Source organism: Medicago sativa, chromosome 5, assembly GCF_051527215.1.
Source record: "Medicago sativa cultivar Bolivia chromosome 5, Bolivia_mono, whole genome shotgun sequence".
Taxonomy (NCBI): Eukaryota; Viridiplantae; Streptophyta; class Magnoliopsida; order Fabales; family Fabaceae; genus Medicago; species Medicago sativa.
The window spans coordinates 73,021,841-73,035,423 of record NC_140753.1 but is presented as its reverse complement, the minus strand read 5'-3'; the positions used below and the strand labels follow the sequence as shown (position 1 = coordinate 73,035,423).

Genomic DNA, 13,583 nt, shown 5'->3' with positions numbered 1-13,583 from the left:
TAAGAGATTAATCAAAACTCAATTAGAAATAGAATGAACCATTTATTTATAACAAACAATATAACAGATCCACAAAATATTTCAATCAAGGACAGGAATGAATCACCATATAAGAGGTAATACTACACTAAAAACTGTTCTAAGATTTATGAAACAGAAATTTACAATTTACATAGCATAGAAAATCAAACCAATGCATATTATATTGTTACCTGTTGAAGTACATAAGTAAGATTTCTATTGTAACGCATAGAAGAGAAAGTAGATACGCAGGATGAGGTGAAATGCTGAATATAATGACAATAGGCATGGTTTGGGGAAACACGACCAACACACATAACTTGTTCTTGCTATTAGAATAAACATATACATGAAACAGAAATTTCAAATCGAAATAACATAGTAAATGAAAAGCATTGTTCTTGTTATTTGAACAAACAAAACATCAACTTTTGTTTAACCTTGTAACTATATAATCCGGCAACTTCTCCAATGGACAAGGTGGTCTTGCAGAGGCCTCGGCCTCTTTGGCAACCTTGAAAGAGATGAGATTAGTCTTGTTGTGGTTGGGTTGATTTCGGTACATTGCTGCTGAGTTGAAGGTGAGATGAGGGCCTTGTTTTAGATCTTCTAAGAAGAGTTGATAATCAGATTGCCACTTATCCAGAACAACATCCGATCCATCATTCTCTTCATCATCACAATTAGTCTTGGCAATCAAAATTGCAGGAGGCAAGTAGCCGCCATTGATGTCGGTGTTAGCTCCTCCTCCTTCTACTCCTTTAGACAAGTCATAACCAAGAGCATAGTCACCGGATTTTAAAATATGACCAAGATGAGTGGTGATTTGAAAAGTTATGTCATTATTTCCAAAATCTTCCACACGAGCAACCACGGCATCAGCTAAACGGTATTTTTTAGCAGCAGTAGAAGAAGAATCAGCAGCAATCTCCTCCTCATCCTCTTGGAGGACAATATTGAGAACAACATATTTCACTAACTGAGTCCTATTGAATGAATGCGTGAAGGGTGCATTCCAGTACTGATCAGCCTTTAAGGAAAAAGCAGTCAGGGTAAATGGATCAAGTAAAGTAATTTTTTTGGCAACCCTAGTGCATATGACAATAGGACCAATATTTGCACCAAACGATGCAGCAACATCAGGAGGCAGAAAAATAAAATCCGCACAGCAAATTGGGACGATTTCAACAAAAAAATTGAATCTATACTCAGAAGGAATCTGATGACAATGACTCTTAGTAGGAGCTATGTCTCCTATACAACCCACAAGACGCGAAGCACAATCTAAACTATTGAAATAGAAAGAAAAACCTTGATCGTTGTGTTCGATTCGCTTAACACCGCTAAGGGGACCAAAACAGTTCATAACGATGATCTGCTCCACATGAAAGAAAGTACGCAGATAACAAACATGTTCTTGACTTACCTTCACAACCATAACCGGGCGGCGTCGGCGATCCTCCATCACCTCTTTCTCCTTCTCCAGTTTTTGACCAAATCTTTTGCAATACACTGCCTCGCTCACTTTTCTATTATTTATAAATTTTGAGTTCTAAATCGCGTTTTCCTCATAATATATATAATGTTAGTTTTTTTTTTTTTGGAAAGAATATATAATTTTTGTTTTAAAAGAATTTTTTTATAATTTTTGAAAGAAGGAAAGAATATCTTGTCAAAAAAAGAAAGAAGAAAAGAATATATAGTGTTAGTTAGAATTTTACACGTTATTTTTGGCCCACCTTACTACTTTCTCAAATTTTTAGAACAGAAACAAGCTTAAGAACGGGATCCCTTGCATCTCCATTATTGTTGGAAAGTTGATAACGTCTTTTATCGTCGTGATTCCCATTTTTACTTAAAACCCTTTTGCCTGTGCTTTCTTCTTCTTTTTTCTCTGCAGCTGAGATCAGGTTGTTGATGTCAGTTTCCTTCCTCAAGCAAGGTGAGTCGATCAGGTTGATTTTTCTCTCCATGGTAGAATTTATAATAGTATGAAGGGGATTTGTAGAGGCTTTGAGATGACTTCGGGTCTAAGTTTTTTTTTTTTTTAAGAGTAGTTTGATAGGTGTGAATGTGGATGGTGGTTTCATGGAGATGGCTTGTAGTTTTTTGGATTGTAAGAAAGGCGGGCTTCCGTTTAAGTATTTGGGGTTACCGGTTGGTGCTATAGCCCTAGTAATTCTTTTACTTGGGTTCAACCTTTAAAGAAAATTGAGAAGAGGCTTAATAATTGGGGTAACAAATATGTTAGCCTTGGAGGACATATTGTGCTCTTAAACTCCATTTTAAATTCCATCTCAATTGTTTATTTGTTATTGTTTAAGATGCCAAAAAAGGTGGTTAGGAAGATGGTGGCGATTCAAAGGAATTTTTTGTAGGGTGGTGTGGAGGGTAAAGGAAAGTGTGTTGGGTGAGGTGGAAAACGGTGTGTCTTCACAGAATAAGGGAGAGGTCTTGCGGTTAGAGATTTGAGGTTGGTGAATTTGAGCCTTTCGGCGAAATGGCGGTGGAGATTGCTTCAAAGTGAGAATGCACTTTGGAAAGAGGATCTTGAAGCAAAATATGGTGTGAATATCATTAATATGGGAATAAGGTCTTTGGGGGCGGTTATGTATTGCGCCTCAAAGTGGTGGAAGGATATAGTGTCGTTGGAGAGGGTGGTTGGAGTAAATTGGTTTAGTCGTGAGTTAGTCAGAAGGATAGGAAACGGAAGAACTTTGGTTAGGCGGGCGGTGCGTCCCTTAGGGAGCGTTTTCTCCATTTATATTCTCTCTCAACTCATAAGGAAAGTAAGGTTAGGGAGGTGGTTGATTTGGTGGAAGGTAGGAAGTTGTGGAGGTTGTTATGGAGGAAGGAGTTGTTTGTTTGGAAATTGGAGCTTATTTTGAGCTTATGAAAAATAGTTTATTTTGGTTTGAGCTTATGAAAAATAACTTATGTAAATAAATAAGCTTTTATTTTAATTTATAAGCTCTCACTAACGAAAATTGTATCTTCATAAACGGTTTTTCATAAACTATCTTAAAAACTTATAAATAATATATAAAAATTTATTTATTTGTATAAGTTGTTTTATATAATTAAGTTCTGAAATAAGCTAATCTAAAAAGGCCCTATTATCGATTTGAATGTCTCAATGAATTGTGTATGATGTGAGGGAGTGGTGGAAACATCAACCCATCTTTTCATGCATTGTGAGTTGTCGTACTATGTGTGGAGGAAGCTTGTGAGTTGGTTGGGTGTTAATTTTATTATTCCTCATACTTTGTTTTCTCATTTTGAGAGTTGCATGAGGGAAGCGAGAGGAAAGGCGTTGCAGAAAGGTTTCTGGTTAATCTAGCATTCGACGATCTAGGTTTTGTGGCTCATGCGCAATGATAAGGTCGTTAATAATGTCCTCAAGGTGGATGACGAATTGGTAGAGGAAGTCAAAATCCTCTCTTGAAATTGGAATTTACATAGACTTAAAACTTCTCCTTCTCTTTATTACGAATGGTGTTGAGATCAGGAGGATTGCCTTAAAAGGTGGGTGAACAAAGGGGTGGAGGAGGTTCGGCTAGGCTGTGTGGCTTTGCTGTTGATGCTGACTATAGGCTGTGTAATGAGTGGATTTTTGTGTAGCACATTTGGTGTTTATGGTGTATGTATGAGGAGAGGCTTGTTTTGTATATTTGTGGGCACATTTGTTTGCCCACTGTAGGGCATTTGCTTTTGCTGCTACTTTGTATTCGATTTTGGTTGCTTGTGCACATATTTCATTTCTTGTGAGGATGGTTGCCTGATAAAATTTGCAGTTCAAAAATAAATAAAATAATTCTAGTGTGCTTCAATTTTTCTTTGCAGGAGGACCTCGACCCCTTTAAGGTCAGACACGATGGCAAGTGCTCCCACTCATTTAATAATAGAGTAAATTACACTCCTCTTCCCTCAAAGATGCTTGAATTACACACCCCTCCTCTCTTATGTTAAAATATACACTCCCCTCCCTTGAAAAGTAAAGTTGATACCCTCCCTTGTGAGATGCTTGAATTTCAACCCTCTCCCTTAATAATTAAATATACACTACGCTTTAATCTATTTTAACATAAATAAATATTTTTATAATATATACTAATTTTAAATCACGATTTAAAAAACATAAATTCGTTTTTTTTATAATTTAAATGTCAATTATAATTAAATTTAAATATTTTGTTATTAATTTTATAATTTGGAGTATAAAATTCACATTTAAATAAGCATTACTTAATTGACTTTAGTTATTTTTCACATATTTTAATTTATTTTGGGTTGTTTCATATTTTATAATAGGGTTTAAAACTACATGTTATTAAAATTGTGAATAACAAATAGCGAAAAAATTGTATTCAAATTTTGATTAGATTAAAATGAACTTGTAATACTATTTTTTTTCAAAGTGTGTTAGACTATTTTTTTTCTAGATTATTAGAAATAAAAAAAATATTATTGAGGGAGTAAAGTGTAGATTTTAACATCAGAGGGGAGGGAAATGTAATTCAAGCTTCTCTCAAGGGAGGGGAGTGAAATTTTTTCTAATATGTTTAGAATAAGAGGGGAGGAAAGTGTATATTTTAACGTAAGAGGGGAGGGAAGTGTAATTTAAACATCTTTGAGGGGAGGGGAGTGTAATTTACTCTTAATAATATTGTCGTAAAGTATCTAATAATCTTATTTTTGTTCCATAAAAAATTAAGCATTCACCCTTACTTAAAAAATATTGAAAATTTTATTTGTGAAATGATAGATAAATTGTTCGATGATTATTTGGTCACATACATATAAAAAAAATGTATTTGATAGTGTTGAAAATGAAAAAATCATGTAATAATTTTAAAATATTAAGTACTCATTATCAATACTTTCTTAGTCTAAATTTTTGCTTTGTAATAATTATGTTATTATTTTTAATGCTCATATAAAAATAATTTAAAAAATAAAATCACGATATAAAAGTTTGCCCCGATCAATTGAAAATTATGGATCCATCACGAAAGAGGTGCATATTCACAAGGATGGAATATTATGTGCCCCACACTTACTTGGTTACTTGTGTTTCATTCGTTGGATTAGTTTAGAGTAGTTGTTGGAGGCTAGTTCAATTAGAGATTTTAGTTGATGTCGTGAGCGTGTAGGAAAGCTTGTTAACCAATAAAGTTCCATTAAATGCACTTGTTAAGGTTTTCTTGGATGATATATTGAGATGTAATTACCTGCAAGAACTTGCTAACCAAATTCAATGGTTAGCCTCATTTCTAATGGTAGAAGGGACATCTATACAAATGACAAATTTTGGGGTGGAAGGTGGCCATATCACCTTGTTTGTCTCTACTGTTAGTTCTATACAAAATTGTGGTTTCAAGTTGATGAGAATAGAGTTCCTGAAAATTTGTGAAAGGCTTGTCTGGTTTTTTCGAGATAAGGAACACTTGTATGTAAAGAGGCTTCTGCTACCATCATGTTTTTGTTTTACCATGATCCTTGATATGTAGAACTTAATATTGATTCGGTTTTGAGATGTATTGCAACAGAGCCGCAACTTGGTTAACTTGCAATATTTGTATGGATGATTTGAAAGGTAGTTCATACCCGTTCTTAAATTCCTTCAACATAAAAAAAAAAAACTTATCTTAATATGGCTAAGTTCGAATAACAGCTAACTATTGATCCACCTCAAACAATAGTTAATTGTCTTGGAGGCATTTTTGTCGGTCAGTTTGAGGTTGTTGGAGTATGACTCAAAATTTGAGGGATGGAGAATATTATTGCTAAAAATATAAAAGATTTGTTTTAAATATATTTTGTGCTGAAAATATATTTATGGACAATAAAAATATTTTTATACCGTATGATTAACGATTTGATGCAAATATATTTTGAAAGGGAATATTATATTTTTGATGCAAATATTCTTTCAGTTAAGGAGGAAAAAAAAAAGAAACGTATCTTCAGTGTGATATTCGTTCCAAATTTGAGTTATACTTTTACTATAAATATAGACCTTGTGTCAGATGTAAACCTTGAGGTAGAGGGGCTGAAACAAGGGTTTAGAAATCAAACTAGGGTTTGTATAGAGTTTGCTCTTCGCAACAAACACTAGGGTTGGGGTTGATTCACCTTGGGAAACACTATTAGGATTGAGTTTCTTGGTCACGAGAAGAGATTGGGGCTTTGGGTAGAATTAGGCGGGAGACTTATTCTTGTAACCCATTGATATCTCTTTTGTAAAGTTGAGTTTCTTGGTCACGGGAAGAGATTGGGGCTTTGGATATAATTAGACGGGAGACTTATTCTTGTAACCCATTGATATCTCTTTTGTAAAGTTACTCATCATTATAGTGAATCGGAGGGTTGCTCTCTCCTCCAAACTAGGTCAATTTGGACCGAACTGGGTAAACAAATTCTTTTGTGTTCTCTCTTTCTTTCTCTCGCTGTTTTCTACTTTTGTTTGTGATTATAACTTCCATACACTTTATTTTTGATTACTTGACTATCACCTGCTCCACACATCAAGTTTATTATTGGTGTGATTTTTCATCGAATTCACAACAGAGGTGTTTGTGAGCAAACACTATGTGTCTAAAGAGCCATCTTCAAATTTTGGGTTGAACATTAATTCATAGGTCTTACCCAATCATAGGGGACTACGGTTTTTTGTTGGGTTTTTTTCTTACCAATTTTTTAAGATTTAGGTTGTCAGCTAAAGTATTGGGTAATGTACTTTGGAGTGGATCAGGTTGCCTAGACCCGATTCTAATTTAGTTTAAGGGTTTTTGTTGTTGTTAAGTACTCCCTCCGGTCACTATTATAAGCAAATTTTTACTTTTTAGATTCATTCAATAAATGATGTATGTGGTCTATATTATAGACCACATACATCATTTATTGAATGAACCTAAAAAGTCAAAATTTGCTTATAATAATGACCGGAGGGAGTAGCAGTCTATAATTGACCTGGTTGAATTTGTGATTAACTTGAACTTGTGATTAATTGTATTTTGTGTTCTTTCTTTTACGTTGAAGACAGCAAAGAGAGAGTGACAACAATTGTTGATAACAATAAGTGTTTTAGTGATCTATTAACTGATGGTATTGTAAAACACAAGAGATAGCTGACATTATTAAAACTATTTTTTTTATTTTTTTATTAGATGATATAACCATTGTAACGCCCTCCTTTTTATTTAATTATTTTAATGAATTTTAGAATATATTTATATGATTGGTGTAGAAATATATTTGTTATTTTGTGTGGAAATATATTTGTTATTTGGTGTATTATTATTAAGTGGGGGAGAGATATATTTAATTTAGAAATAAAATAAGATTCGAAAATAAAATAAATATATGAGGAGTTAGTATTCTATTAAGTAGCATTATTCTATTATTTATTAGAATATGAGAATTATTAGTGTAAGTAGAATTGGAGGTTAGAATAGAAATAAGAATAAGTTATTGGGCCTAAATAAATTTAGGAAGAGTGATTAGTATTATATATAAGGAAGCTTAGGTTAGAAAGAGTTTTTATGTTAAACCGCTTTTTGGAGAAAGAGAAGAAGAGGAGAACTCAGAGAGAGAGAACCCTAGGAACGAAGAACGCTGCTTTTGATTTCAGAAAAACAATCTAAGGTAAGGGTGAGACTATCTTTCACTAATATTAGGTCTGTGAATCATTAGATTGCATCTAACATGCTTTAGGATGAGTTTGTGAGATTATGAGAAATTAGGGTTGTATGAACATGTGGGTAGTGAAGGGTTTTGATTCTATTATTCTTTTTCGTGATATTTTAATAAATTCATGTTAACTTCGTGCTATAATTTGCTGCTGTGATTTTTAGTATGTGATTATTTGTGAATCTGTGATGTTGATGTGCTAAATTCATGATTGAAATATGATGATGTTGTGTATTAAACATATGAATAAAAGTGAATAAAAACCTTTTCCCACAATATAATATAGAACCTCGAGGACCTCTGTTACCGTTTTCTATTAGATTTTATCGATGTGGGTATGTGCTTCTGTGATCTACTATACTTGTATCATGTGCTATAATTTATAATGATTATTAGCATCTCTATAATTACGATTAGTTGCTTGTTGCTAATTCCGTGTTATCGTGGTACTGGACACCAAAATATGTGATTCAAAAGGGCATATATTTGATCCTAAAATATTGGTATCTATATATTTATACTATTTTTTTAAATGATTCTAAAAGGATTACGAGACATTGTTTTAAAGAAAAAATATATATTTAAGTTTGTTGAGACAAAATAGGTAATTCTAAAAGGAAGCTGATCCGAAACCTATGTCATGAGATTAAGTTTGTTTTAGAAATCAATACTCTTAATTATATGATGATTGATAAGCTTTTGGAATTCAACTAATATCAAATGAGGTTTCTTCATTTTACAGTTTGATTTTCGTGTTCTTCCGTGTGCCTTAGAATTTGTTATTTAAATTGCTATTTTCAAATATTTAATAGTAAATAAATGGTTAGTAATAAATAGGTTATTATTATTTATTTTGAGATTTAATTCTTATGTATTAGGATGTGCTATTTGAAGATGTATGATTTAAAGATGTGTTATGTAAAGATGAGCTATTTGAAGATATATGATTTAAAGATGTGTTATATAAAGATGTGTTACTAGTTAAAGATCGTGTAGTTTTAAGATGAACTTGGAGTAGGAAAGGAAGGATGTCTAGATAATTAGAAGCTGTCCAGGAAGCATAAGTTAAGATGACTAAGATTATTAATGATGTGAGATTTGTTATTTATGCACTATATGTGTTATTTATGATGCTTATTTGATGGTGTTATACTATGATGCTGATATGAGATGAATTATTTATATGTTGCATATACTGCTGAGTCTTATTTAAGATGTAAATGTCGGTCTAAGTCAAAGAGTTTGTTAAGTCGTCGAGTCGTTATGAAGTCATCAAGTTGTTAAGAAGTTATGATGTTCAAGATGTTTAAGATGTAGAAAGTTGAGTCCATTGCATACTCATATAAGTTGGTTGAGGGCTTGATGCCCTGGAATGCTTAGTCATTCACATGATTGGTGAGGGCTTGATGCCCTGGAGCTTTTGCTCACTATGTTGGGGGCTTGATGCCCTGAAGAGCCTATTTACGCTCATATAAGTTGGTTGGGAGCTTGATGCTCTGTATTGGTACCAAATGCATTTGCATATCAAGAGGTTTTTAAGATGATTTAAGATGTTAAGATGTCAAGTTGTCGAGTTGTCAAGTTGTTAAGTTGTGATGTTTTAACAAATTACTTTGTGATGTCTTTTAGTATGATGACATGTGACGATGACTGTGACTGCTATATGATGATATTTTGCTAAGATAAATGATGATGTTTATGTATTTAATTATAGTTGTTAAATTATAAGATGTTTATGTTGTTAAATGTAATTTATGATTTATAAGCTTAATATTATTGTTTGAGAAATCTCACCCCTTCTGCGTATATGTTGCCTCGACCGTGGGTAATGTGCAGGTAATAAAGACTAGCTGTGTTCGTGAGTAGACTCCTCACATCGTGTCTAGGATGCTCTGATACGTAACGGGATGGGGATTTTAATACTATTTTCTGTTCCTTTACGTATTACTTTTGAAGTTTAAGAATTATTTTTGAACTAAGATTTATGAGACTTTTATGATGAGGCCTGCGTGCCAAGACTATTTCTATTGTTAAACTAAATCCGCTGCGAAGTTTTTAAATGTTATGTTGATGAATTTTTGAAGGATAAATTATTATCTATTTTGTAAGATTTTATGATAAAGAGATGTAGCATTCCGTTTATGTGAATTACTCTGATAATTTATTATGAAATTTTTACGTTGGGAAAACGGGGTGTTACAATTGGTATCAGAGCAGGTCGGTCCGTCCGGCCAAGTAGATGAGTCGTTGTGTCGTGTCGTCATGTTTTCTAGTTAGTAGTTATGTTTTTTTTATGTGATCATGTTTAACTGACTAACTTGATGTGGTTTTTTTGTTTTGTTTGAAGAAGTAATGACTAAATTTATTTTCTCTTGTGCTTTGAATTTCGAGGACGAAATTCTTTTAAGTTGGGGAGAGTTGTAACGCCCTCCTTTTTATTTAATTATTTTAATGAATTTTAGAATATATTTATATGATTGGTGTAGAAATATATTTGTTATTTTGTGTGGAAATATATTTGTTATTTGGTGTATTATTATTAAGTGGGGGAGAGATATATTTAATTTAGAAATAAAATAAGATTCGAAAATAAAATAAATATATGAGGAGTTAGTATTCTATTAAGTAGCATTATTCTATTATTTATTAGAATATGAGAATTATTAGTGTAAGTAGAATTGGAGGTTAGAATAGAAATAAGAATAAGTTATTGGGCCTAAATAAATTTAGGAAGAGTGATTAGTATTATATATAAGGAAGCTTAGGTTAGAAAGAGTTTTTATGTTAAACCGCTTTTTGGAGAAAGAGAAGAAGAGGAGAACTCAGAGAGAGAGAACCCTAGGAACGAAGAACGCTGCTTTTGATTTCAGAAAAACAATCTAAGGTAAGGGTGAGACTATCTTTCACTAATATTAGGTCTGTGAATCATTAGATTGCATCTAACATGCTTTAGGATGAGTTTGTGAGATTATGAGAAATTAGGGTTGTATGAACATGTGGGTAGTGAAGGGTTTTGATTCTATTATTCTTTTTCGTGATATTTTAATAAATTCATGTTAACTTCGTGCTATAATTTGCTGCTGTGATTTTTAGTATGTGATTATTTGTGAATCTGTGATGTTGATGTGCTAAATTCATGATTGAAATATGATGATGTTGTGTATTAAACATATGAATAAAAGTGAATAAAAACCTTTTCCCACAATATAATATAGAACCTCGAGGACCTCTGTTACCGTTTTCTATTAGATTTTATCGATGTGGGTATGTGCTTCTGTGATCTACTATACTTGTATCATGTGCTATAATTTATAATGATTATTAGCATCTCTATAATTACGATTAGTTGCTTGTTGCTAATTCCGTGTTATCGTGGTACTGGACACCAAAATATGTGATTCAAAAGGGCATATATTTGATCCTAAAATATTGGTATCTATATATTTATACTATTTTTTTAAATGATTCTAAAAGGATTACGAGACATTGTTTTAAAGAAAAAATATATATTTAAGTTTGTTGAGACAAAATAGGTAATTCTAAAAGGAAGCTGATCCGAAACCTATGTCATGAGATTAAGTTTGTTTTAGAAATCAATACTCTTAATTATATGATGATTGATAAGCTTTTGGAATTCAACTAATATCAAATGAGGTTTCTTCATTTTACAGTTTGATTTTCGTGTTCTTCCGTGTGCCTTAGAATTTGTTATTTAAATTGCTATTTTCAAATATTTAATAGTAAATAAATGGTTAGTAATAAATAGGTTATTATTATTTATTTTGAGATTTAATTCTTATGTATTAGGATGTGCTATTTGAAGATGTATGATTTAAAGATGTGTTATGTAAAGATGAGCTATTTGAAGATATATGATTTAAAGATGTGTTATATAAAGATGTGTTACTAGTTAAAGATCGTGTAGTTTTAAGATGAACTTGGAGTAGGAAAGGAAGGATGTCTAGATAATTAGAAGCTGTCCAGGAAGCATAAGTTAAGATGACTAAGATTATTAATGATGTGAGATTTGTTATTTATGCACTATATGTGTTATTTATGATGCTTATTTGATGGTGTTATACTATGATGCTGATATGAGATGAATTATTTATATGTTGCATATACTGCTGAGTCTTATTTAAGATGTAAATGTCGGTCTAAGTCAAAGAGTTTGTTAAGTCGTCGAGTCGTTATGAAGTCATCAAGTTGTTAAGAAGTTATGATGTTCAAGATGTTTAAGATGTAGAAAGTTGAGTCCATTGCATACTCATATAAGTTGGTTGAGGGCTTGATGCCCTGGAATGCTTAGTCATTCACATGATTGGTGAGAGCTTGATGCCCTGGAGCTTTTGCTCACTATGTTGGGGGCTTGATGCCCTGAAGAGCCTATTTACGCTCATATAAGTTGGTTGGGAGCTTGATGCTCTGTATTGGTACCAAATGCATTTGCATATCAAGAGGTTTTTAAGATGATTTAAGATGTTAAGATGTCAAGTTGTCGAGTTGTCAAGTTGTTAAGTTGTGATGTTTTAACAAATTACTTTGTGATGTCTTTTAGTATGATGACATGTGACGATGACTGTGACTGCTATATGATGATATTTTGCTAAGATAAATGATGATGTTTATGTATTTAATTATAGTTGTTAAATTATAAGATGTTTATGTTGTTAAATGTAATTTATGATTTATAAGCTTAATATTATTGTTTGAGAAATCTCACCCCTTCTGCGTATATGTTGCCTCGACCGTGGGTAATGTGCAGGTAATAAAGACTAGCTGTGTTCGTGAGTAGACTCCTCACATCGTGTCTAGGATGCTCTGATACGTAACGGGATGGGGATTTTAATACTATTTTCTGTTCCTTTACGTATTACTTTTGAAGTTTAAGAATTATTTTTGAACTAAGATTTATGAGACTTTTATGATGAGGCCTGCGTGCCAAGACTATTTCTATTGTTAAACTAAATCCGCTGCGAAGTTTTTAAATGTTATGTTGATGAATTTTTGAAGGATAAATTATTATCTATTTTGTAAGATTTTATGATAAAGAGATGTAGCATTCCGTTTATGTGAATTACTCTGATAATTTATTATGAAATTTTTACGTTGGGAAAACGGGGTGTTACAACCATCATCATTGTAACCAAAAAAAATATAACCATCATCATTTGGGCAATAAACCCGAAGATGTGTTTATTTATTGTGCCTTGCTTTTTGTAAATCTTTGATGTGATTTCTTTGCAATTACGCCAATGCATTCTGCTTAGCCAAAGAAGAAGACGTGTTTACTTTGCAACTTCTTCAATCCATTCTCCTTGTCAAGTGTAGTGTCTTGCAGGACAAAGGTTGGAAACACTTGCATGGATTCATTGCACTAGCCAATACTTGGTAGCACCAGTCGCTAACGTGCGTTGTAAATTGGAAGTGATTCTTGGTTTTCCCTGATCCATCGAAAGTCGCATCTTTTCTGAATACAAAATCTTTACAAAATGTTGGTTTGATCAACACAACTTTAAGTACAACAAAATTACCGGCAACATTAACGTTTTTTGCACGAATTGAAGTTTGAGCGTGAGGATAAATTCATTCGCATCTTATGGAGATTAAGAGATGGGTGTAAGATGCGCTATTCAACATAACACTCTTAATGTTTTCATCATGTAAACTAGTGTTTTGTTCCCGTGCGCCACACATATGGTAAAAAGACAAAAAAATATATAATTGAAGGGATGCAGATGGTAATTTTCATTTTGATATTGTTTTTTATTTTATAGTATTATATAATATATTTTGTTGATACCCCACTAAAAAAATTGTTCATAATATAATGATTTATATTCTCCATTAATTTCTGTCAAACACTCTGT

The 13,583-nt window shown here is 32.4% G+C and overlaps 1 protein-coding gene and 2 long non-coding RNA genes across 3 annotated transcripts; 2 read left to right on the top strand and 1 right to left on the bottom strand.

The window, feature by feature from the left end:
* Positions 1-275: 275 nt before the first annotated feature.
* Positions 276-1,600, bottom strand: LOC146924773 (60S ribosomal export protein NMD3-like). The gene is made up of 2 exons (XM_085709730.1): positions 1,448-1,600; positions 276-1,051 (listed from the first exon to the last, which is right to left on the bottom strand). Exons 1-2 carry the CDS (start codon positions 1,484-1,486, stop codon positions 446-448), a joined length of 645 nt encoding a protein of 214 aa, XP_085565856.1. The 5' UTR covers positions 1,487-1,600; the 3' UTR covers positions 276-445.
* A 5,995-nt stretch (positions 1,601-7,595) lies between these two features.
* LOC146924772 (uncharacterized) lies at positions 7,596-9,803 on the top strand. The gene is made up of 2 exons (XR_015010994.1): positions 7,596-7,668; positions 9,550-9,803. It is a non-coding gene; the product is annotated as an uncharacterized LOC146924772 (long non-coding RNA).
* A 15-nt stretch (positions 9,804-9,818) lies between these two features.
* Positions 9,819-12,732, top strand: LOC146924771 (uncharacterized). The gene is made up of 2 exons (XR_015010993.1): positions 9,819-10,597; positions 12,479-12,732. It is a non-coding gene; the product is annotated as an uncharacterized LOC146924771 (long non-coding RNA).
* The last annotated feature ends 851 nt before the right edge of the window (positions 12,733-13,583 follow it).